The sequence below is a fragment of the Cryptotermes secundus genome, unplaced genomic scaffold (assembly GCF_002891405.2).
Source record: "Cryptotermes secundus unplaced genomic scaffold, Csec_1.0 scaffold390, whole genome shotgun sequence".
NCBI lineage: Eukaryota > Metazoa > Arthropoda > Insecta > Blattodea > Kalotermitidae > Cryptotermes > Cryptotermes secundus.
Genome location: NW_019744414.1, coordinates 390,096 through 414,435, shown reverse-complemented (window position 1 = coordinate 414,435; position 24,340 = coordinate 390,096). Strand labels below are relative to the sequence as shown.

The 24,340-nt window shown below is 42.1% G+C and overlaps 1 protein-coding gene and 1 pseudogene across 1 annotated transcript in view; both read left to right on the top strand.

Annotated features, from left to right (window-relative positions):
- The first annotated feature begins 1,690 nt into the window (after window positions 1-1,690).
- On the top strand, window positions 1,691-2,172 carry LOC111874729 (annotated as a pseudogene).
- Window positions 2,173-18,541: 16,369 nt separating this feature from the next.
- Window positions 18,542-24,340, top strand: part of LOC111874740 (nucleolar GTP-binding protein 1) — a 34,348-nt gene continuing 28,549 nt past the window's right edge. Inside the window, exons 1-5 of the mRNA XM_023870483.2 lie at window positions 18,542-18,726; window positions 18,834-19,004; window positions 19,098-19,201; window positions 21,219-21,302; window positions 22,341-22,494. Of these exons, the coding sequence (XP_023726251.1) occupies window positions 18,679-18,726; window positions 18,834-19,004; window positions 19,098-19,201; window positions 21,219-21,302; window positions 22,341-22,494 (561 nt within the window). The 5' untranslated portion in view covers window positions 18,542-18,678. The remainder of the gene's footprint in view (window positions 18,727-18,833; window positions 19,005-19,097; window positions 19,202-21,218; window positions 21,303-22,340; window positions 22,495-24,340) is intronic.

Below are 24,340 nucleotides of genomic sequence, written 5' to 3'. Positions count from 1 at the left end.
CACTCCCCGATTCCGCACTCGTCGAGCCTGGTCTATCGCCATACTAACTTGACGCGAGCCACGCCCCGCTGACTGGGAGGCCCCGGCCAACGCCTGGTTCTCACAAACCTGTCTCTGAGCATCAATGGCTCTCGCTTCAGCGGCATGACTCGCCAAGGCATGCAACTCGGAAATAGTAGTGGGTTTCGACCCGAACACCAAATATGACCTGACCCGAGGTTGCATATTTTGGACAATGCGCTGTACTAAGCCCGACTCCGACCCATGATAACTCAAAATGCGCGCAGCCGCCACTACTTACATAATAAATTGGGTCAAATGCTCTGTTGGTGATTAAAGTGCTGCAACACATACTTAGACACAAATTCTTCATGAATGCTTGGAGGAAGGAAGGTAGAGGAGATTTCGGAACTAACCACTCCCCACTTGGAAGAGGTTCCCAAATGGAGACCGAGGATATGGGTGACCCTAACGGAAGTCCTACCCACCAAGAGCGCCAGAAATTCCAGATCGCCCACCAGGTTCAGGTCCTAGACCTCCTGGGCCCGAATGAGGAAATGCAGCACGCTCTCGGGGTCAGTACCAGACAACATGGGGATATTCCTCACAAGATCACCAACCACCCATCCCTCAGCTTGGCCTGCACATAAGAGACCTGACCAGGAATGCCGGCATTCAGAGTAACATTACCAAGAGCTGCCGCGGCATTCATGGCCAGTTCAGACTTAGCTGTTAGCTGAGAAGGCAGGTGTGGCTCCAGCGGGCTCCATTTCTCCTTCAATTTCCTCCGCAAGTCATCTAAGTTCACATCCACAGAGACGCCCAATTCGATTGCCAAACGTTCGGCTTGTTGCTTCGAAAGGGAATGGATCCACGCCGACGGCATGATGACGTCATGAAGCGGTCAAAAGTCTGGTATAAGTTTATAATACCACATAGAACACAGCACCCCAAAAATAACACAACAACACTCTCCCAGCTAATCGCTGGTGCCCAGTCACACTCAGGCCCTAGAAATAAAAACTGAGTGCCTGAGTAAAACCACGCTCTGCTACCATCTGTCTGAGCCCCCACCCCACCAGCTGGGGAACGGGTGTTCTCTTGTCTATTACTCAAAAGGAAAAAAAAACAAGAACATCAAATAACATTTAATATATGACCAGTAATTTGTGCCAAAAGAAAACACGACAATTAATCGGCATAATCAGCCACAAAATATCCTATCACAACTCGCACAGGCTGTCTCCGCCACAAGTGACATATAAGGCATACTTAATAACAAATTTCACGCTAGCATAATACCATCTCTGAAATCGCCTGCACACACAATACAGACAAAACCTACATATTCATTCTCAGCTTACACAATTCCTCCAAGAACAATAATCAGTACGCTAGTATTATGTGCATTACCTCGAGATGGGCCCTCCTGCCTGGAGTTTAGCTACCAAACCGAATCTTTCATGGTGCTGACCCAAACAGAATTTAGTTACGGAGCGAGACGTCTGTACACGATGACTTTCCAGGCAGAAGAGACCGGGTACCTCAGCTGAATCACAAAGGATATTGGAGTGATGACGTAGAATACACCACGGAATAAGGATAGGTAGTAGGAAAAGTAAGGAAAAACGGTGTCAACGCCAAGATCCATCCATGAATCAATCTCTGTGATAATCATGAAATCTGACTGTCTGGCTGTGCAGTAGCCCTTCTATACACTGAGAGGATGGAATATGAAGAAACATGTGAATTACGGCCATACCCCTGTCTGTGCCCGGGGCCCTAATTGTATTGCAAGTGGCAAGGTTCCCTTGAACAGGCGACGTGTCACTTAATGGTGTGTCATAATTCAATGGAAACTCTTCAAGGAGAGGATGTTTTATTCTCAGCAATTGACATCAGTGAGCCAGTATAATGGACCTGGGTCAAGATACAAACATGCTTTGGACACCATTTTAGGTTACTACTTCAGAAACGAGTAAAGTGGGACAGATATCAACCGTTCTTTGCTATAGCACAACTGATTGGATCAAGGAAACAGGCTGAAAATTTGCATATAGGTTACAAATGAAAGTCCAAAGAAGACATTTAACATGGGAATCAACACCAAGATCTATGCATGAATCAATCTCTGTGATAATCATGAACTCTGACGGTCTGTCTGTGCATTAGCCATTCTATACACTGAGAGGAGGGAACATGAAGAAACGTGAATCCTGTCTGTGCCCAGGGCCTACCTGTATTGCAAGTGGCAAGGTTCCCTTGAACAGGTGATGCATCACCTAATGGTGTGTCATAATTCAATCGAAACCCTTCAAGGAGAGGATTTTGTATTCTCAGCAAAACACATCAATGAGCCAGTATCAAGGACCTGGGTCAAGATGCAGACATGCTTTGGCCACCATTTTAGTTTGCTACTTCATAATCGAGTGAAGCGGGATGGATATCAACAGCTCTTTGCTATAGTACAACTGATTGGATCAAGGAAACAGGCTGAAAAATTGCATATAGGTTAGAAGTGAAAGTCCAAAGAAGACATTTGACATGGGAATCAACACCAAGGTCCATCCATGAACCAATCTCCATAATAATCATGAACTCTGATGGTCTGGCTGCGTAGTAGCCCTTCTATACACTGAGAGGTGGGAACATGAAGAAACATATGAATTCCGGTGATACTCTAGTCCATGCCTTGGGCCCTACCTGTATTGCAAGTGGGAATGTTACCTTGAACATGTGATGCGTCACCTTATTGTGTATCAATTAGGGACCGGTTTTTAATGGAAATGCATGTTTCTTTCTTGCAACCAGAAAGTATACTCGTTTGGATATGTGTATGAGATACTTCATTTCTTACATTTTGGACATGATTTGATGGTGCATGTAAATGCATATTTTGCCTGTTTTATGAATAAACATCATATTTTTGAAAATCTCTATTTATACTGCATATTTCCCTTTTAAAATATTTTAATATATTTTAATTATATGTTTTCAGTTATGGTCATGTGTATACAATTTTTCTTTTCCATATTAGAATTTGTGGCATATTTGACTCAACATCTCTTCATGATTTATGTTTCTGATGCAATACCCAGGGCGGGACTTCCTCGATCCCTGTCCTCGTAACTTGTCTCATCCGCATATCATCAAAGTGACCGCAAAGAGATTATTCGGAAGTGTACACATGTAGCAGCTATCAACATAATACTATTCAACCGATAAGGGACTTATTTATTTCCGAAGTCTCCATGAGGTTCGTTACACTTCTTCGTTTGAAGCTGGGGCCCATTCACATTAGTGGTGACTAGTCTGTAGTTAAGTTTGTTTACCTTTCTGTAGTCATGCCGAAAGTGAAAGTAAGTTAGAAAACTAAATTACAGCGGTATCAGTTGGAGTTCGAAGGAGAGATGATAAGTACGGATAATGAAATTCTTTATTGCCGAGTGTGTGAGAAAACAGGTGGTTGTGATAAACGCTTTCTAATGCTTCAGCATTTGAACACTAATATACACAAAGAGAATTAAATCCACGAAAAGTGCTCCTGCTCAAAAATTGCTTAGTGAATTTTCTAATAATAGTTTTTCACAGTTTTCCTCTGATTTATGCAAAGCCTTTTTAGCGGCAGATATTCCACTGTGAAAACTAACCAATCCTGCTCTGAGAAACTTCACAGAAAAGTATACACAGTGCAAAGTGCCGGATGAATCTACTGTGCGCAAAAATTACGTGAAGCAGTGTTACGATATTACAATTGAAAGCATTAGATATAAGATTCAAGATAATTTTGTGTGGGTATCAATCGATGAAACACAAGTTTGTGACGGACGGTTTATTGCAAATTCTATAGTTGGATCCCTTAATAAGAATGAACAATCTATCCCATATCTTCTTGCGGTAGAACAATTTTAAACCACGAATAGCTCCGCAGTTTCCTGATATTTTTATCAAATCCATGAATTTACTATGGCTGAATGGCATTCAGTATGAGCGCGTATAGCTCTTTGTGACTGATGCCACAAGTTATATGATAAAAAAGCCGGTACTGCTCTTAAAGTTACATTTCCAAATATGACAAATATGACTTGCTTTGTCCATGGGTTGCACCGTGTTGCAGAAACAATTCGTGCAAATTTTCCGCTTGTTGACAAGTTGGTGTCTTCTGTGAAGAAGGTATTTGTTAAAGCGCCATACAGAAAAGAAGCCTTTAAAGCAATAGCACCGAGAGTTCCACTTCCGCCAGAACCAATTTTAACGCGCTGGGGTACGTGGCTGTGTGCAGCGAGTTATTATACCGAACATTAAGAAACATGAATGTCGTGAATACATTTGATCCCAAAAGTGCAGCATCAATTAAAATTGCCCAAGATGTACTAAAAAGTTCAGAACTAGAAACTAATCTTTCCTACATATCTGCTCACTTCTCTCATCTTCCATCCGCCATTTCCTCGCTGGAGGCAATCAATAGCAATACTACTTTGTATCAGTCGTTAATTGTGTTCAAAACCACTGTTTCCAAATTGAATTCGGTTCCTGGAAGAGTAGGTGAAGTAGTAAAGGAAAAAGTACACAGCATTCTTTAAAAAAATCCAGGATATGAACAAATTTTGTGAAATTGAAGTTTTATCCGGTAAATGTAGTGAACTGCCAGTAAAATATCACTAACAGTGGACAAATAGCGGCTTTTGTACATGTGCCCCTAAGTTCCTGTGAGGTGGAAAGAAGTTTTTCCCGCTATAAGGACATCTTACGAGACAATAGGAGGCGACTAAGTATGGAAAACCTAGAACATTTAGTAATTGTGAACGGCAACAGAAGAGAAGTTGAAAGTTGGGAGAGCTAAATGTGAGTACCAATGGTTTTTTCAATTTGTAACGAAATATGTTGGCCTTGTTGCATGATTTTTATTTAAGAATAGCTTTTATTGGAAATTAATCATTCAGTGATTAAATAAAATGAACTTAAATAATGATTTGTTGGTCTTAAAATAATGTAAAATCAATTTTAATATTTGGTATAAATTTTTATGTGCAGAGAGATGGACCAGGGGCACCAACTGCTATTCATGGTTCTTCTAGCCTTAAATTTTACCCTTCTGAAAAAGCCAACGAAATTGCCGACTGTTTGGAAATTCCATTCACGCCACATGACCTTTGGGACGAAAACCATGAACAGCTGGTGGAGGCTAGAGTTCAAGCTCTGATTGAAACCGTAGACGAGAAGCCCCTTCAAAGGATCAGACCATGTGATTTTCAGAAATTAATAAATTCCCTGAAATTAAAAAAGGCCTGTGGAATTGACGGCATCCCAAATGAATGCCTCAGGCACCTTCCAAGGCGACCATTGTTACGAAAATCTTACTACAGAGGGGTGGGGTCAGCAGTCCGACGATAGGATCCTAATGGGCCGGGTAGGTCATTAATGTCCGTCTCTGTGGTCACATAATACAGTAGTATTTATTTCTAATGTACAATAAAGAAAATACTATGGGCCGCTTGGAGGGTCCTCACTACGTCAGTACACACCAGTGGGGACAAACTCTTTCGTTCCACCATATCCTTTGTTTAAATTCTGTTTTTGGAACTTAATTTGGCGAGGTATGAGGCCTCTCCCAACCTGAGTAGGGTCAAATTGCTGGGTAAGCCCGAATTCCGCTACTTACGGTTCGTTGGCCCAAATTTGAACCCCCCCCCCCGGTTCTTCAATATAAGGCCCACTGGGGCGCCTTCAGCTCCCTGCCGGCTGTTCATGTGGTTCCTTATACCGCGACGTCCCGCTGCCAGAGGAGCGTCCGCGGCCTCTCTCTCCAGTTCCTCGTTACCAACAACCAACAACTTGTCTAGCTATCACTACTCGCATCCCTTGCTGCCCCATCCGCGGAGGCAAGAGATTCGGCCGCGTATACAGGTCTGCCAAGCGCCTCCAAAGGCAGTGTTTGCCAGATCACCGAGGCTTTTCAATCGTAGTTCCGGCCGGAGCGTCGTACTCGTAACACTCTTCCCTCCTTAGGAGGAAATTTTGGGCCACGTAGCGGGACAAAATTTCCTATTATTGGGGTTATCAGTACCCTTCTAAGCTTAATTAAAAGGATAAATCCAGGCATACGGCATTGGAAAGGTCTAAGCCCTCAGGATTACAAGTTTCATCCACTTCCTAGTGGATGTACCCTCCAATAACTCTGCTACAAGCATACAATTGCTTAGGCGGGCTCACATAACAGAATATACAATATGTACCGCCTTTAGTCCCATCCAGTTATCTGCGTGGATGATTAGTAGAAAACATACGTAATCTCTCTCATTACTTATACCTATAGATTACTACACGTCTCAGGACCTTCATCCGGTACCTTAATAAATATTTTTGCAAGGTAGTTGACGTAACGTGCAGCTCTCATTGTTCTCGAAAGGACTAAAAATTAGAAATACGCTAGAACATAAGAGCTTCCTAACTGATACAATAAATAATTGGATATAAGATACCAAGATTATGTCTTACAAATGAAAATACATTATTTTTGCGTCTTCTACCTCCTTTTGTTTGAACGTTGGAGTTTCTGGAGCGAACTCCCCTGATATTACACGTTACATAGTGGTACTAAACGGCCAACTAAACCTTCACAAATATATGTGTATGCATACATCGAAAATCATATCAATAGTGGTACAAAACAGCCAAATAACCCCTCACAAATATGTGTGTATGCATACATCGAACGTCATATCAATAGTGTTACAGAATGGCTACTGTCATTAGACATGGATTTTCCTTGGACTAGCCCATAATTTAGGACCTTAAATTAACTCCACGAGGCCATTTTTCTGCAGCCTCGATTTCATCTCTCTATAGTTGAAAGGTTAATTCCGTATATACGCTTCTTAGCGGGATCCCATTTCAATTGCGGTAGCTACCTCACCTCTACTCTCTCTACTTTCTGCCCTCTACGTTCAACACTACTCTTTACTCTCTACTTTCTACCCTCTACATTCAACACTACCCATGCACCAATACTCCCATATGGGTTCCCCCCTACGCGCGAGCGTGTCGACATATCCCCCTCCTTCCTCTTTCTTCTACGAGGGTCAATTCTCTGACTTCTTACTCACCGAATTTCTGACAAAGCCCGCTGTCATCCTATAATCTACCATGGTAGGGCTTTAGATCTTTAATATGCCATCGGCCTAAGGCTTTGCCATTTCTTGATTCTTGTTCATAAGTTACGGCCGAGATTCGTCTTTTAATTTTATAAGGACCAAGATACGTAGGCAACAAGCAGGCGGTAACCTTCTCGCCTGCTGAGCTCAAGGCATAATTTTTTTTTGTACCGAATTTCCTACCTTAAATACCGAATCCCTACGTTGCAAGTTGTATCGGCGACTCGCTTTCTCATACGCCTCTTCTAAGTTATCTCGTACTAAGAGATATATTTCGAAGCGCCCCGATTTTATTAGCCCACTCCTGTGGAAGAGTAGGGTCCAGCTCCGGAGGTCCTTCTGAAGAGTCCAACACGCTAGGCAGTTTCAGCTCTCTGCCCAGGTTCAGGTAGGCCGGCGTATAGCCCGTTGCTGAATACACAGTGGTATTCAGGGCATACGCAAATTCTCGTAAATAGAGATCCCAGTCGTTATGATGTTGTCCTAAATAGGAAGAAATCATTGTTTTAATTACTCTATTTACCCGCTCAGTAGGATTAGCCTGAGGGCAATAATAAGGAGTAAATGTCTGGGATATGCCGTAGGTCTCAGCGATGGTGGCCATGAGCTTGCTCACATATTGCGTACCGTTATCACTCAATAGCACGCTTGGTAACCCCATCGTAATATAACTTACTCCTGAAAAGCTTCCAAGACTGCTTTAGCTGTGGCAGCTCTTAGGGGTTTACACTCGACCCATTTGGTGAAGTAATCCTGGAACACAACTATATAACGATGCCCCTTTCTAGTTCTTGTATACAGGCCTAAGATGATATCGGACGTAACGGTCACCCAAGGACCGTCCTGCTTCCTAAATCCCACTTGGCCCCGGCGCACCTGCTGTTCCACCTTATGCTCTTGACAAACGTCGCAGGACTTGACGTACCGAGCCACGTCCCTAAATAGTCCTAGCCAAAAGTAAGCCTGGGTAATTCGGAGAAATTTCTTGGTTATGCCCAGGTTTCCTGCCGTTGGAAGATCGTGGTTCTCCTTAAGTATCTTCTCTCGGAAGTCTTGAAGAACTACTAACTTCCACCTGGTCATTGTTCCGTCAATCACTTCTCCCAATTGATCTAACTGAAGATGATACAGCCGATTTCCTTCCACTCGCCAATCGGGCCATTTGTCCGGTTCTTGTTGGACCTGCTACCGCCTACCCACATACCACTCATCGTGGGGGTTCTCAAAATCCACCATGGTTTCGTTCGCTATAGGAGCTCCTAGGGCATTAATCCTAGATAGCACATCTGGAACCTGATGCCCTTACGATGCACGACCGCAAAGCTGTAGTCCTGCAGCTCTAACGACCAACGGGCTAGCCTTCCCGAAGGATTTTTCATGCTATTTATCCATTTCAGAGCGTAATGGTCGGTACACAAAATGAAGTGAAACCGCTCTAAGTAAGGGCGAAATTTCCTGATGGCCCATAAGGCAGCCAACAATTCCTTTTCAGATACGGAATACTTCTTGACTGTTCCGAGAGCGCGACTGGCGTAAGCAATTACCTTTTCCGCTCCTTCGTCCCCTTGCTCAAAACGGCACCCAATCCGGAGAAACTGGAGTCCGTCTGCAACGTCATGGGTTGGCTGAAATCTGGACAAGCGAGGATTAGGGCTGAGATCAGTTTCAGCTTCAGTTCGCCAAAAGCATTTTGACATTCTTCTGACCAGTTGCAGCTTCGATTTTTTTAATAATCTCGTCAAAGGGGTAGCGACGTCTGCAAAATTGGGGACATATTTCCGATACCAGGATACCAGACCTAGGAAGGACTTGAGTTCTCTCACATTCCTAGGAGCGGGGTAATTCACTATAGTGGATACTTTTTCGGGATCCATAGCGATCCCAGCAGCAGTAACCACATGACCTAAATACTTTAATTCGGATCTAAAAAATTGAGATTTTTCCTTATTAATCCTTTACCCAGCTGCCCGCAATTTATGGAAGACCTTCCGTAACACCTTTAAATGCTCTGAGTAGTCCTCGCTAACCACTACAATGTAGTCCAAAGAGCAAAAACACCGATCCCCATCTCTTCTTTAAGCACCGTGTCCAACAGCCTCTGAAAGGTCGCCGGTGCATTGCAAAATCCAAACGGCATGACCACAAACTGGAATAACCCTCAACCGGGCACAGTAAAAGCGGTTTTCTCCCTACTGGAAGGCTCCAGTGGGACCTGCCAATACCCATTTTTAAAATCAATTGTACTAATAAACTTGGCAGAACGCAACTTACGTAGGATATCATAAATATACTGTAATGGATACGAGTCCCTCTTTGTGACGGTATTCACTTTTCGGAAATCTAAACACATCCTATAGTCACCCCCAGTCTTCTTCACCATAACTATCGGAGAGGACCAGACCGATGTCGAGGGCTCTATGGTTCCTTCCCGCAATAGTTTATCGATCTCCTCATTGATTGCTTGCTGAATCACTGGCGTAACCGGATAGTATCGTTGCTTCACCAGTTCCGCGTCTCCCGTCTCAATTCTATGCTGAATAACTCAGGTACGTCCTGCAACTTTATCAAACAAGGGTAGTTTAGAGTTCAGGAAGGTAATTAACTTCGTCCGCTGGTAATTAGATAACTCCGTCAGTCTGGCAACGGTATCTCTCGCATCATTCCCTGTAGCCATTGAACGCTCGACCGTGTCGTCTTCCACAAACGGAAAAAGCTCTACTGGGCAAGACTGATAATACCAAGTCCTTTCAGCGGGATTAAGTACCAAGCCTAACCTGGGCAGAGAGTATAATCCAACAATCACACCAACACACAGATTAGGGAGAATAAGGCAAGTAATTAAATGGGTCTCTTCCTGTAGGTGTATCGGTATCTCTACGGAACCAATGACTTCCGCTGTGGACTGATCCGCTAGCTGGACATACTGGGGTTTAGCAAACTTATTGACAGAAATATCCAACGACTGACACAACCGGAAGGCCCTGCCCCCCATATATGACTTATCAGCCCCCGTTTCCACCAAGCCCAACAGAAGATAATCGTACACGGATAGCTGCATATAACACCTGTGTTCCGAAGGAACGTGGATGGTTCGCATACCTGTAGCGTCCCCATCCCTTCTGTGATACTCCCTTGTCTTTCGGGACAGAGTCCCCACCCGCTGCGGAGAGAACGCAGCTGAATCCTGTTGACTTCTGTTCATCCCAGTTGGCCTCGGCCTTTGACAGCCACAAGTCGCCGCTATTGTGTCCGGCCTCCCACATATATGACAGAATGTACTCTTACTCTGCTTACACTGCGAAAAGAAATGGCCAGGTTTATTACAGTTCCAACACGTCTTAGTCCGGCTGGCCAGTGGAGTGGAAGTCTGCCTCTAAGCCGGCCTGTCTTTCCCTTTTGTTGTGTCCCAAATTCGAGACTGAAAATCAAAAGACGTTGCTTAAATGTTTCAAGACTTGCGACAAACGTTTTACAGCAATTACATTAGTATGTCAACACCTGGACAGGCAATCTAGGTTAAGAATGCCTGACTTAGCAGAATACGCAATAGCACTTCTGGAAGTCGCGTTGGAGTTACGCTGGAGTAAAGATAATATTATTAAATAAGAAGCAAAGAGGACCACGGGCCCACCCACAGCCAAAAGATAGCCAATGGAGTCCCTCCACTGGAGATTGAGGACGAACGGAGGAGTTAACCTCCCTCTTTCGTCATCCGCAGATTCAGCAAGTTAAAGATATAAGTTACTGAATTTAGGGGACTTAGGGATCTCATCTCAAGCAGAGTATTCAGTTGTCAGCCGGAGGCTCTATTCAATATGGGCCTTACGAGTGGTGGAAGTGGGCCTGCGTCTCTTATTCCAAGTAAGTCACGTTACTCATATAAGCCATGTTGTTAAATTTTAATGTTGATAAAAGTGTTGTGGAAAATGTTGAAAGCCAACTCCAGTGTGCCCGGCGAGCCCTTAGGGGAGAATAATTATGTAACAAGTAATTGCCTAGGAAGATAGTCCGGCAATATAGCTGTCGTTATGGTGTATGTATTAAGATTACCTGTAGTGTGTAGACTATGCACATTTGCGTTATAGTTACGACTAATGATTGTTGTGATAAATATAGAATGTGGGCTTTCAATATGTATACTTGGGGTAGATTATTTTAAGGGTGAAACTTTACGATAGGATAGTGTAATAGTATGTAATGAGTAGTAGGAAATGGAGACAGGAAAGAGGTTCACGTCGAACGACGAATAATTGCATATCCTCATTAGTCGAAACAGAGTGAGAGAGAGGTAGGCTCAATGCCTACGCCCCCTGAAGGGGTGAACATGAGGAAGCGTAGCGTGAAGTAAAGACACTATGCAGACCCGACTGTAGGGCGGTCTTGTTAATATTGTAAAGAATGCAAGTAAGAGTGTAAATAGACAGGGTAATTAGAGTTGGATGTACCGTGATTGTGATTCAACCCTCCATAATCAACCTTTCCACGACCGATCCCGAGGATCCTACCAAAACGAAAAGCAACAGCAGCCGAATTCAACGCCAGTTAAGGGGAGGTACGAATGGACAGGGGTAGGCACCTGCCACGGAGGCAGCGTTTAGTAGCCTTGATATCAACCCCTTAAAATGTAATAAATGGTAACAGTGGCGTTACCAACATTCGAGTCAATATAGGAAAATTCCTCAGAATGAGTTATATGTTGCTACCTGCAGACTATATGAAGAGTTGCCAGGAGAGAGCTATGACAATATGTCAGGGGGTTGTTCCCACCATAGATATGGCAGACGATAGGGTCAGACCTGACACGCCCGTTATACGCCAATAATAAGAGTTGACACTGATGAAAGGGCCAGCGAACAGAGAACGCTCGACCACCGCGCTACCCGGCCCTTAGTATTTTCATCAACCCAGTTAAGATATAATAGATGGTGACAGCTTTGTGTGACGAAGGAAGTACTGAACCAGGAGAATCTTAGCTGAGTGTAAGCTAGGATTATTTTGTTAACTCATTGCAGCGTAAGCTGTGGTGGCTAGGAGGGGTACCTCCACGCCCCCCTGCCGCCACGGCGTTACAAGTGGTAGCAGCTGTGGAATACCTCCACGCCCCCCGTCACAACGGCATTACACCTTTCGAATCAGGATTCGTAGCAGAATTCAAAAGTGTCAGTTTTTTCACTGTTCCCGACTTCTTAGGTCGATACGCTACTTCGGGGATCAAAGCTTGAGCGATATCGGGCGGAGGTTTATACCTTTCCTTTTCCAGCTTAAACTGTTCATACTGTTTACCCATAGCTTATAGTTCCACAACCGAATTTACGTCACAGTCTCGTATATACAATCATGCTTCTGGGCGGAGATTCTTCATCAAAAATCGAAGTTGTTCTGCTGGGGTCGGCGCTTTAGTGAGGCGTCTCATTAACGTCCTAATTGCGGTTACATAATCAGCGACTGATTCGTCGGCCCCTTGGGTCGTCAACCGAATTTCCTCCGTAAGGACATCATCTGTCTCTTCGGGGAGATACCTATCCTTAAGACTAACAAGGAAATCTTCCCACGTATCCCAAGTACCTTGATTATTTCGAAAGCACAATATAGCTTGACCTTTCAGTAGCTCGGGTACCGCACGTAACATAGATTCATCACTGACGTCATATGTTAATTTCAATTCTCCCAGTCTTTCTATGAAGGAATGCACACTATCGTCCGGCGTAAATTTCAAGCCCCATTTCAGGACGGTGGCTAATGGGAGAGGTCTGCGGCCTTCATCCCCCAGACGTATCTCCCCTAAGTCGGAAGGAAATTCTAAAAACTCCTCTGGATGATCACGAACATACTCGAATAAGCGGAGTGTTAAATCCTCCTTAGACGCAGTTACATCCAACACACAATCCTCCAGCTCGGCTTTCAACGTAGCTTCGTCCAACTGAAAAATCCAATTTACCCTAATATACTGTTTGGGATGGGCTCTAGCATACTCGGCAAGCCTCCTTCTTAATTCATCCCGAGAGCCTTCTCTTGACAGGCTCATAAGGGCCAGTTCCCATTCCAAATCTGATTTCCGTAGCTTACGAATCCATGCCGTACTATATGGCGTCATAGCCCGAAGCCCCCCCCCCGGACTAGCCATTGCCATCGTATAAACAAGCTACTTACTTTGGCTGTACTCTACTATCGAACAAAACAAAACACCTCGTCCACCGGACACTTTCCCCGTTGAACTGGCCCCTCCTATGGTGCCCCCGGCGTCCGCCTCTACCAAACTCCTCCACGTTATGCTCTGAAACAGTTGTCCTCCAAATTACCTACTTAGTCAAATCGAAACAAACCTAGTCTAATAAAGTCCCTGTTTGGGCGCCACGGTTACGAAACGCTTACTACAGAGGGTGGGTCAGCAGTCCGACGATAGGATCCTAATGGGCCGTCTCAGTGATCACATAATACAATAGTATTTATTTCTGGTGTGCAATAAAGAAAATACTATGGACAGCTTGGAGGGTCCTCACTACATCAGTACACACCGATGGGGACAAACTCTTTCGTTCCGTCGTATCCTTTGTTTAAATTTTGTTTTTGGAACTTAATTTGGCGAGGTATGAGGCTCCCCCAACCTGAGTAGGGTCAAATCGCTGGGTAAGCCCGAATTCCGTTACTTACGGTTCATTAGCCCAAGTTCGAACCCCCCCCCCCCCCGGTTATTCAATATAGGGCCCACTGGGGCGCCTTCAGCTCCCTGCTGGCTGTTCCTGCGGTTCCTTGTATCGCGACGTCCCGCTGCCAGAGGAGCGTCCGCGGCCTCTCTCTCCAGTTCCCTGTTACCAACAACCAACAACTTGTCTGGCTATCACTACTCGCATCCCTTGCTGCCCTCCCCCTTCCGCGGAGGTAATAGGTTCGGCCGCGTATACAGGACTGCCAAGCGTCTTCCAAGGCAGTGTTGCCAGAACACCGAGGCTTTTCAATCATAGTTCCGGCCGGAGCGTCGTACTCGTAATACCATTGGTTCACCTAACTCATTCATTCAATCATTGTTTTCGGCTTTCTCATTTTCCAAATACTTGGAATGAAGCAAAAATAATAACTTTACCTAAACCCGGTACACACCCGAAATTTCCTCAAAATTTACGTCTGATCAGCCTCCTGTCCACGACAGGAAACTCTTCGGAAAGGTAATCTTGAAATTCCTCCGTAAACATATTGAAGAAAGAGGCCTGCTCCACGCAAGTCAGTTTGGTTTCCGTGCACGTCACAGCACGACATTGCAATGTATGAGGCTGGCGGACCACGTGACCCTTAATTTCAACAATAAAATGTCTACGGCTGCAGTGTTCTTGGACATCGAAAAAGCCTTTGATACCACGTGGCACTCAGGCTTGCTGTATAAGTTATCAAAATTAGGATTCTCTAACTCTTAGACCAAGCTTATTGGGTCCTTTCTTTCTAAACGTAAATTCAGGGTCTCGGGTGAAGGCGAAATGTCAACGCCTAGGGAAATGCAAGCAGGGGTGCCACAAGGTTCTGTCCTTTCCCCTACTCTTTTCAACTTGTACATAAATGATGGCCCCCCAAACTTATGGTGTTCACCTGGCCCTCTTTGCGGACGACACCTGTCTATATGCGACAGATCGCAAGGAGGGTTTTATTATTAGAAAATTCCAGCGCGGTCTCAGCTAAATGGAGACCTGGCGTGAGCGCTGGAATATAAAAATTAATGAAGATAAGACTCGGGGGGTCTACTTCTCTCGTGGTCGTCGCCCGCCTGAGTCTTGTCTTACTCTAAATGGAAATAATATTCCATTTGTAAATAGTGCAAAATATCTATTTGAAATCTTTGATAAGAGAGTGACATGGTGATTGCACATAGAAATTATTGAAGCCAAGGCCTTCAGAACTTTCATTAGAATATATTACCTATTTAAAAGTGAGCGATTGAGCTGTAACATTAAACTGACCACCCATAAAGCTCTTATTAGATCCGTAACGACTTATGATTGTCCCGCCTAGGAGTTTGTGGCAGACACCCCTCTAGTTCAATTGCAACGCCTGCAAAACTAGGTTCTCCGCACCATTGGCAATTTTCCAAGGCGCACACCGGTCCGCGAATTGCACATGGCATTCAAAATTCCATACGTATATGATTACATAAAATAATTATGCAGTACACCCGCCCCACACACTGCCTTCCTCGCGGTATAGTGCCTCGGCTAAGTTCAGGGTCATGAGTCTTGTATCTCAGGGGTACACGGGTGTTGGATGCAGGCTGGATAGGTTAAGACTTAGGCACAGGTTCTTAGGAAATGAAATATCTCACTCGGTTTCGTAAGTTTCTGATTAATTAACTTTATTTATCCTATGTAGAAACTTCTCTTCCTCGCTAGATTGCGTAATATTTCTTTGAAATCCACTTACATAAATCAGCGTTCATTAACAGTTCGCAATCTCTTTGATAATGCTCCCGGAGTTCACACTTATTCACCGTCCTCTTAACTGATCTTTTACTCACTCGACTCACTGACCTCCCGATTGACTCTTTACTGACTGACTACTCGACTGCTTTCCACTGACTTTACTCCTTACTCACTTGAACTCCCTCACTGACTCACTTCTACTCACTCACTCCCTTGAACTCCCTCACAGACTGACTTCTACTCAGTCACTACACAATTATCACAGCCGCTGCTTTTAGAAACCACTTTCTTAGAGTGATCTCGAATTTTCTACTGAGGGGGGCTACATGACCAAGCGCAAGGACCCCTTCTCGAAGCTTCCATCAACAGGTCCTACACCACCGTAGGCAAGGACGAAAGAAGGGATACCTCCCCCCCCCCCCGCAGTGCAATGGACTCACTACCTCCCTTTAGCCCCTAGTAATAAATGGCCAGTTCAGAGGACATTGATCCCTCCGGAGCATCTTATTTTAACAGCTAAACTTAATCGTTTCGTACAAACAAATAAGATATATTCGTGAAAGATGAGTACGTTTACAGCAGGCAACAAGCAGAAGTCATACAAAATCATGATAATGAGAATGTCCGCAACATTGGACAAGGCGAAGGCAGCCACAGAAAGTATAAGAGGCTTAAACTTAGCAGCGGTCAGGCATATGATCGTTCAAGTTACTAGGATGCCGTGATAGTCATTACTATTATAAATAGGGCATAATCTTCTGTACAATGCCTGGATTGACAGAGGCCTTGTATATATTGTACATGAAGGTATAAGTGTGGATTTGTAAATTATGTAAATACAGACAGTGGACTTATTAATACAGACTGACTGACAAATGACAGACCCGACCTCTCGTCAGAGAGGGTGTCCCAAATGGACAGGACAGCAACTTTCACAAAGAAGAAAACATCTGGTTATGATCCCCATTTGGGGCTTGACACAAAGACAGACAGACTGACTGACCGTCAGTTGTAACATGACTTTGACTTTGATGTTCCCACACCTCCAACTAAATTTGTCTTCCCACAATTTTTAAGTTTTCATCCATGAAATGCCAATTTCTATCTTTGTGATTCTACAGATCTTACTCTGCCACTTTCTTGTTTATTAACTGAATGTAAGTATCCCCCTGTACTGTAGTCAGTCTGATGAGAAATCCTGTTGGGTAACTGAAGTTATGTGTCTGCAGTGTGTAAACTTCTATGTACTTGCTATCTTCAAACATACAGCAAAATTATTATACAGTTATTTATAGTATGGCTGTGTATGTGATGTGAATGTCTTGGCTTCCAAATGTATTATGTTTCACTCTGACCAACCCATACCCTTCTTCTAGAGCTGATGGGGTACAGATGTCTATCTATCTTTCTGTCTCACTGGCAACGATGATGTTCAAAACTGGGTCTAACTCAGTGTCAGTTCACTGTGAACCTGACTGAATGTGTGAGTAGGTATGATATTTTCAAGGACCCAAACAAATTTTCTCACACCAATCTGTCCTCACTAGTTGTAGCTTCAGAATTAATCATGAAGAGACAGAATGTTATGGGGGTACAGGAAACGTATTAGAATTTAAGAGAAGAGTAAAATAATAGAAGTAGGGGATATTTTTTAATAGTTATTTGGGCATATAATTGGATTGGCTTTCATTGTATGTTTCTCAATCTGAATTTTCTCTCTGACACCACGGTATATCAACCTAAAGTCAATGACAGTGATTAGATCTTTATAATCGACAACAAATATAAATCACTCCTTCCAATGTGACCTGTAAGTTTATTACTACATAAAACTTAACACCCTTTCATGTTTCGGTCTCTGCGGACCATCTTCAGAGGGCAAACATCACTACAAATAGGAAACCACCATCACATAAGTTGTTTAGACGTAAAGTACGTACACTTAATGCTACAATGCATAGTACACAAAATAGAACATTTCACAAACACAGCAGTTTCCTGGAAATGTAAAGTTTTTAAAAAAATTATTTAAAATTTCTTGATGCTAAGTCTCTGCGGACCATCTTCAGAGGGCAAACATCACTACAAATAGGAAACCACCATCACATAAGTTGTTTAGACGTAAAGTACGTACACTTAATGCTACAATGCATAGTACACAAAATAGAACATTTCACAAACACAGCAGTTTCCTGGAAATGTAAAGTTTTTAAAAAAATATTTAAAATTTCTTGATGCTAATTTCACAGTGAAAGCAGCACAGCAGCCACGAGCAAACCCTGGAATGTATAAAGAACCTCCACATCAAGATAGACAGGTGGCACAATATCTGCCCCATAGAAGAGCGACGATGGGAGGACGAACACGATCCTGCATGGTTTATGAATTTTAATTATTGACAATGCAAATTTTTAATCAGCATCAAGAAATTTTAAATAATTTTTTAAAAACTTTACATTCCCAGGAAACTTCTGTGTTTGTGAAATGTTCTATTTTATGTATTATGCATTGTAGCATTAAGTGTACGTACTTTACGCTTAAACAACTTATGTGATGGTGGTTTCCTATTTGTAGTGATGTTTGCCCTCTGAAGATGGTCCGCAGAGACCGAAACATGTAAGGGTGTTAAGTTTTATGTAGTAATAAACTTACAGGTCACATTGGACGGAGTGATTTATATTTGTAATTGTTAGTGTGACGGACCAGAATGAAACAAATCAAATTTATAATCGACGCAATAACGTTTTGTTCTTTACAACACAGGGCGACAGGCAATAATCCCGTGGAATAGTAGAGAATTTGAAGGCAATTCAGCTAATGCCATGCTAATGCTATTGCCATGAAATGTAAGACTGGCAGTATAGATCGGTATAGATAATATTAATTTTTCTCAACAGCAACAGCAAATTAATTCGTGGACAGTTGCTGCACGGATCCGTAGGAATTAGTTATCCGTGGTAGTTAGTATTCCATGGCGTAGTCAAGGAACGTCAAGGAATGTTGAACGTGTTCGTCGTTTATTTCGTTGGTGCATATGCACGTGTGTAGGAAAGGTGGAACGTGTGTGTAGTGATGATTTGTGTGTAATATAGATCTGTAGAAAATTCGTGAAACCAGCAGAAATGGCCATGTATAATTTTAAGAAAATAGCTGTGGTCCCACCGTCAAAGGTAATATTAATGACACGATTCCACGTGTAATGGTATTTGTATATATTTATGAGCTATGATCTTTAGTTATTTCATTAAGTTATGCACATATTTGTATTTGTTTTCAGGACTTCATTGATATTATTCTATCAAAAACACAGCGTAAAACACCGACAGTAATCCACAAACATTATAAGATATCTCGCATTCGCCAATTTTACATGCGCAAAGTGAAGTACACTCAGCAGAACTTCCACGACAGGCTTTCTCGGATTATACAGGAATTCCCAAAGTTAGATGTACGTTGGAATATTTATTTGAAACGTTACCGCAGCAGTAATCTGATGTTAGGTTATGCGAATGTTGTAATTTGAATTCCTTTTGTTTTGTAGGATGTACATCCATTTTATGCAGACTTGATGAACGTTCTATATGATAAAGATCATTATAAGCTGGCTTTGGGTCAGTTGAACACAGCTAGGCATCTGGTGGACAAGTAAGTACTTCTGGATAAGCATGGATTATGGTACTATATCATGTACTTTTCTCTTATGCCAATATTTTTCTTGCTGAAATTTTTCGAACCATTGCCGACCTTTCATGCTGTGTGCTTAAAGTCACCCAAGCAGTAGCCGGTTTTGCATGAAAGTTACACATAAACTTTTGGAATCATATTTTTTTGTGATGGCATACATGATATTACCATGTTGTTGTGAATTGAACAGCACCCTGTGGTACAGGAAAATGAAAAATGTACAGAGTTTCCAGTAGGAGGTTACAAAATATTATTGTTATTTGATGGCTGGCAGTTGGTGAAAGCTACAAAAGACCCTTCTTAAGGCCAAAGTGTGAGCGTGGTGTCTGCTGTTTCTTGGCTACTTTTACTCAGTATATTACATAAAAATATGTTAGTGAATAGTCAGACAGTTCATGTTCTTAAATAAAATCTGTTGCACCTCTTATTCTCAAGTTATATCCGTAATCTGCCTTTTATATGTATGTTCGTGGAGAAGAGGTTCTGAAGCCCCCAACCCCTCTTTGTTGTATGACCATAATCACTGGAAGGGATGTATCAGTAAATTGTTTAAGTTTTGAACTGAACTGTACTTTGCTTAAAATATGTAGTGTCAAATTATAATTTGAAATTGGTATCTGTCGAGAGTATGCATGTTATATGGCATTTGCTGTATGTATTGTTCACAAATTAAAATCTGAAATATAATTACATACAGTCAGTGTACATAAATGTCTTGCAGTCAGTATGTAGTGTTTGGGCTTTTGTGGTTTATACAATTCTCTGTCAGTTGTGAGACATCTTTAGTAATAAAGTGGCCACCTCAGCCACTCTGTTAAAGATATGAACTTCACACCAATAAAGATGACCCAAAAGTACTCTGCACTTCTGACTCTAAGAGACAAGAGTTAGTGTGATTGTTCATGGGACCTCTCGAGTCTCCTTGTTCCAGAAGTGAAACACAAATCAGTAGGACAAATCCATTTTGTGTATTTCTAAACAGCTTTGGATATGACAGTATTCCCAGCAGGATTGTGAATATGGAATTTTATGGATGGACTCTTTGAATCTCATTACTGTTTGGTTCTGGTAATTACTGAAGGTGGTAGAAAGACAGGACATAGAAAGGTGCAAGGAAGGATCGATCATGGACAGATTTCTTCTTCCAGTGTGAGCTTAAAAACTTTGTTTTCCTTGACTGGCTTTGTAAGGGTAGGAGAAAGTTGGAAATTCTTGCACACAAAAGGCCAGAAGATCAAAGTTTATGACCTTTGTGAGCACTTAGAGTCAGTTTTGGGGCTAGAAATTATTCTATAATTTTGATTAAATAAATGAAAGAAGACCATTACAATGGCCAACACAGCATTCCACTTCAGCCTTCTCTTTCACACAAGTGAAACCAGAAAACTGTTCCACACAAAGTGGGGCTCTGATTCATCCATGGTCCATTTGTATGTGGAAGCTGGAATAGCGCAGTCAGTGTAGCAAATAGCTACAGGCTGGACATCTGAGAGGTTCAATTGTTCAATTTATTTACATTCCATAAATCCAGATACAGGTAGACACCATAGGATATGGAACATAGTTGCAGTTTGAATCATGGTAAGGTAAGATATCTTTTCTTCTCTCCATGTTATTCAGACTGGTTCTGGAGCCCACTCAGCCTCATATCCAGTGGGTACTGGGGGCTCTTTCACAGGGGCTAAAGCAGCCAGGGCGTGAAGCTGACCACTCACTTGGAGCTAGTGCCGAGGTCAAGAATATGTGGATCTATACATCCACTCTCCCATATGTTTTCATGGCATAGTGCTTAATTAGTTAAACACAGGGACAACTGTACCCTTAACTATATTAGTGTAGCAGCATGTATTATAATGAAGCATGAATGTTGTAAGAGCACATTATAACAGCAGATAATGTGTCAAATGAAAAAGTTCCATTTTATAGATATTTATAAGTTCTATAGTAAATTTAATTTGTTAAATGCATTCCTTTTCAGCGTAGCAAAGGATTATGTTCGCCTTTTGAAGTTTGGAGATTCTCTATACCGTTGTAAGCAGCTGAAGAGAGCAGCTTTGGGCCGGTTAGTGTTAATATTTAGTCAGGTTATGCTGCTTCTTGAGGAGCTTCATAACTTGTACTCTTCTCCAAGTATACTTAGAATGATCAAGTCAAGGAGGATGAGGTGGGCAGGTCATGTAGCATGAATGGGGGAGACGAATGCATATAGGATATTGGTGGGAAAGCCAGAAGGAAAGAGACCACTGTGAAGACCAAGGTGTAGGTGGGTGGACAATATTAGAATGGATCTTAGAGGGATAGGATGGGATGGTATGGATTGGATAGATCTGGCTCAGGATAGGGACCAGTGAAGAGCTCTTGTGAACACGGTAATGAACCTTCGGGTTCCATAAAATGCTGGGAAATTCTTGAGTAGCTGCAGAATTGGCAGCTCCTCCAGAAGGGCTCAGCTCCATGAGTAAGTAAATATGCTGCTGCTTTAATCTGCAGTCATCACCAAGATTTTCTGTCACTAAATATTCACTTGTATGACTATCATGTTGTTAAAATATATCCACAGTAAAATGAGTGATTTGTATAACTTCATGAAGGCCATTGTTGCAGTCTTACTGAACATACTTTTAGGCTAAAGATCACTGAGTGCTCTTGAAGTATTTTTCTAAAATTAATTTTATTTCATTACTGAAGTATCCATGACCTGGCACAAAACTTTTTCAACCAAACATTTTCAGAAATGCTCTTAGAAACTGGATCTTGCATTTCTTACTTCCCTTTTGTGGTTTGCATTACTCTCTTTCATGTGAATATTTTTGAGGAAATGTGTGACATATACAGATACTTTGTTTAAAAATGTAAGAAATATGTGAGTGAAAAAATGAGGAAGAACTGTTTTAGCTAAATTGATGTATGTGGGCCCTGCACAGAAAGCAGCACAAAGAAAAGAGTATTTACAGTCCATTGTAGAGATGGAAGTACTTTAGGTTATTAATGAATTTCCAACTCTGAAGATGTAAAACTAACTTTATGTTATGAAGTATGTTGGTACCAAGGTACAGTATTTTTTATTCCCCACCTTTATATGAAATTTGGCTTTCTTCAGGATGGCCACTATAATGAAACGGCAGAGCCAGAATTTGCAATACCTGGAGGAAGTACGTCAGCATCTGGCTCGACTTCCATCCATTGACCCATATACCAGAACTATCATCATTTGTGGATTCCCAAACGTTGGAAAATCCAGCTTCATTAACAAGGTATACTATACAGCAAGTTGGTTATATGCTAACACATCTGGAGGTTCCTGTTAGATTCTGTGATATTGCCATTCATTAGGCTTTTTCAGACTGCACAGTGATGATTTCCATACACTCCATCAGATTCAGAACAAAAGTGTCGTTAGAAATTTTCCTTTCAGATGAACAAGTATTTTCATGTAAGCTCTGAAGGTTTGATGACAGCCGAAGTTAATGAAATCTTCACTGGACCCAAACCATCCCATCTGTATACCACCAACACATAATTCATAATCAGAACTGAGCGTGAACCACCTGGGGTCTAGTGGAAATTGTCGTGAGTTCTGCTTGACTAGTTCTTGTCTCCAGAGTGGGGTTTCACTGTGCATTAGTCACTGGATATCAGGACCAACAGAAATAGAAACACCTGTCCCTGTTAAAAGTCTGATCTTAATAGCCTCCTTTAGCAAGTGGGCCATATATTCTGAAGCCTGGAGGTGCTGCTAAAGTTGATACTGTACTCTCTTGAAATCTGTTCTTTGCTGTGCTATGTTCTGGATTTTAATACAGGAAATAACTAAAATTCAGCTTTTTCTTTCATTTGTCTGCCTGCTGAAATCCTGTCTTTCATAAAATTAAATAATCTATTTGGTGCAATAAATGTGGCTTATAGTGAGAAATTCACTGAAATAAATACTGTATTAGTTCAAATATAAGATGTACATTTTACAATTTTTTTCCCTTTGGAAATTTGAAGTGTGTCCTAAATTTGAGGAATGTGCACCTTTCTAACTTTTTCCCTAAAACCCACATTCAAAAACTGGATTTGTCTTGAATTCGAGGGTGACTTATATTTGAAGTAATACGGTGTTATTTGGTGTTGAGAAATTCTGTAGGTAAAGGAATTGAACCCTTCCTTATCAAAAGTCCTTACAACTGCAATAATTCTATATCATTCGAGAATAGTTCTCGTCCAACAAATATACATCTTTTATTATTTCTTACTGAAAACCATCACAACACAACAATCAATAATACGTGTAAGTAGCTCTAGGAGATACTTTTGCTACATGTTTCGGCCTTCAAAGGCCATCATTAGGCAAATACATTAAACTTTTTGTTATTGAATTGCATGTCAAATATAGGATACAGTGCTAAACTTCCAAGTGTATACAGTGGTATCAAATGATAAAAGTGAATATAAAACATAAATTACAACAAAAGTTAAAGTCTTAAAATAACCAGTTACATAGTCAAAAGTACAGTTAAAAGTTGTATATGTGATGGTATTTGGAAGTTGGCAGTTATAATTGTAATATATTGTAACGTGTTTACGTTACAGAATACGCCGTAGAGATCGTTAACTGGTTTATTGAACAATCTACAAATAACGGCTATAATTAATGATCACAATATCACGGGTTTCCACACTTTACAAACCCTACAACAAAATCTCTTAACACAGTCTTCACTTATCTTCACGTACTAATAACGTGGGAGCTATACAAGTCTCCCTGAAATACACACTCTGAGTATAACCGTACTACAGCAATCACTATGTCTGGAAAGCACACAACAAGTCTTCCGCTCGCTGACTTCTTAGTTATCGCACACTCGCAGGCTGCTATGTTTCAACTGATGATCACACTGCTGTGGGTCCGCTTATATAGCCTTGCGCTGTTGCTAGTGTGACGTGGCGGGTAGCATAGGACGCTGTTGCTAGCGTGACGTCACCGCTGTTGATTAGCATTGCGTAGTTGCCAGGTTACGGGGCTCGGCTATCTTCGGCTCCGCTCGGCTCTCTTCGGCTCCGCTCGTGACGTCACCGCGCGTTGCGCATTGCGGGGTGATTACTCGCCTATTACCG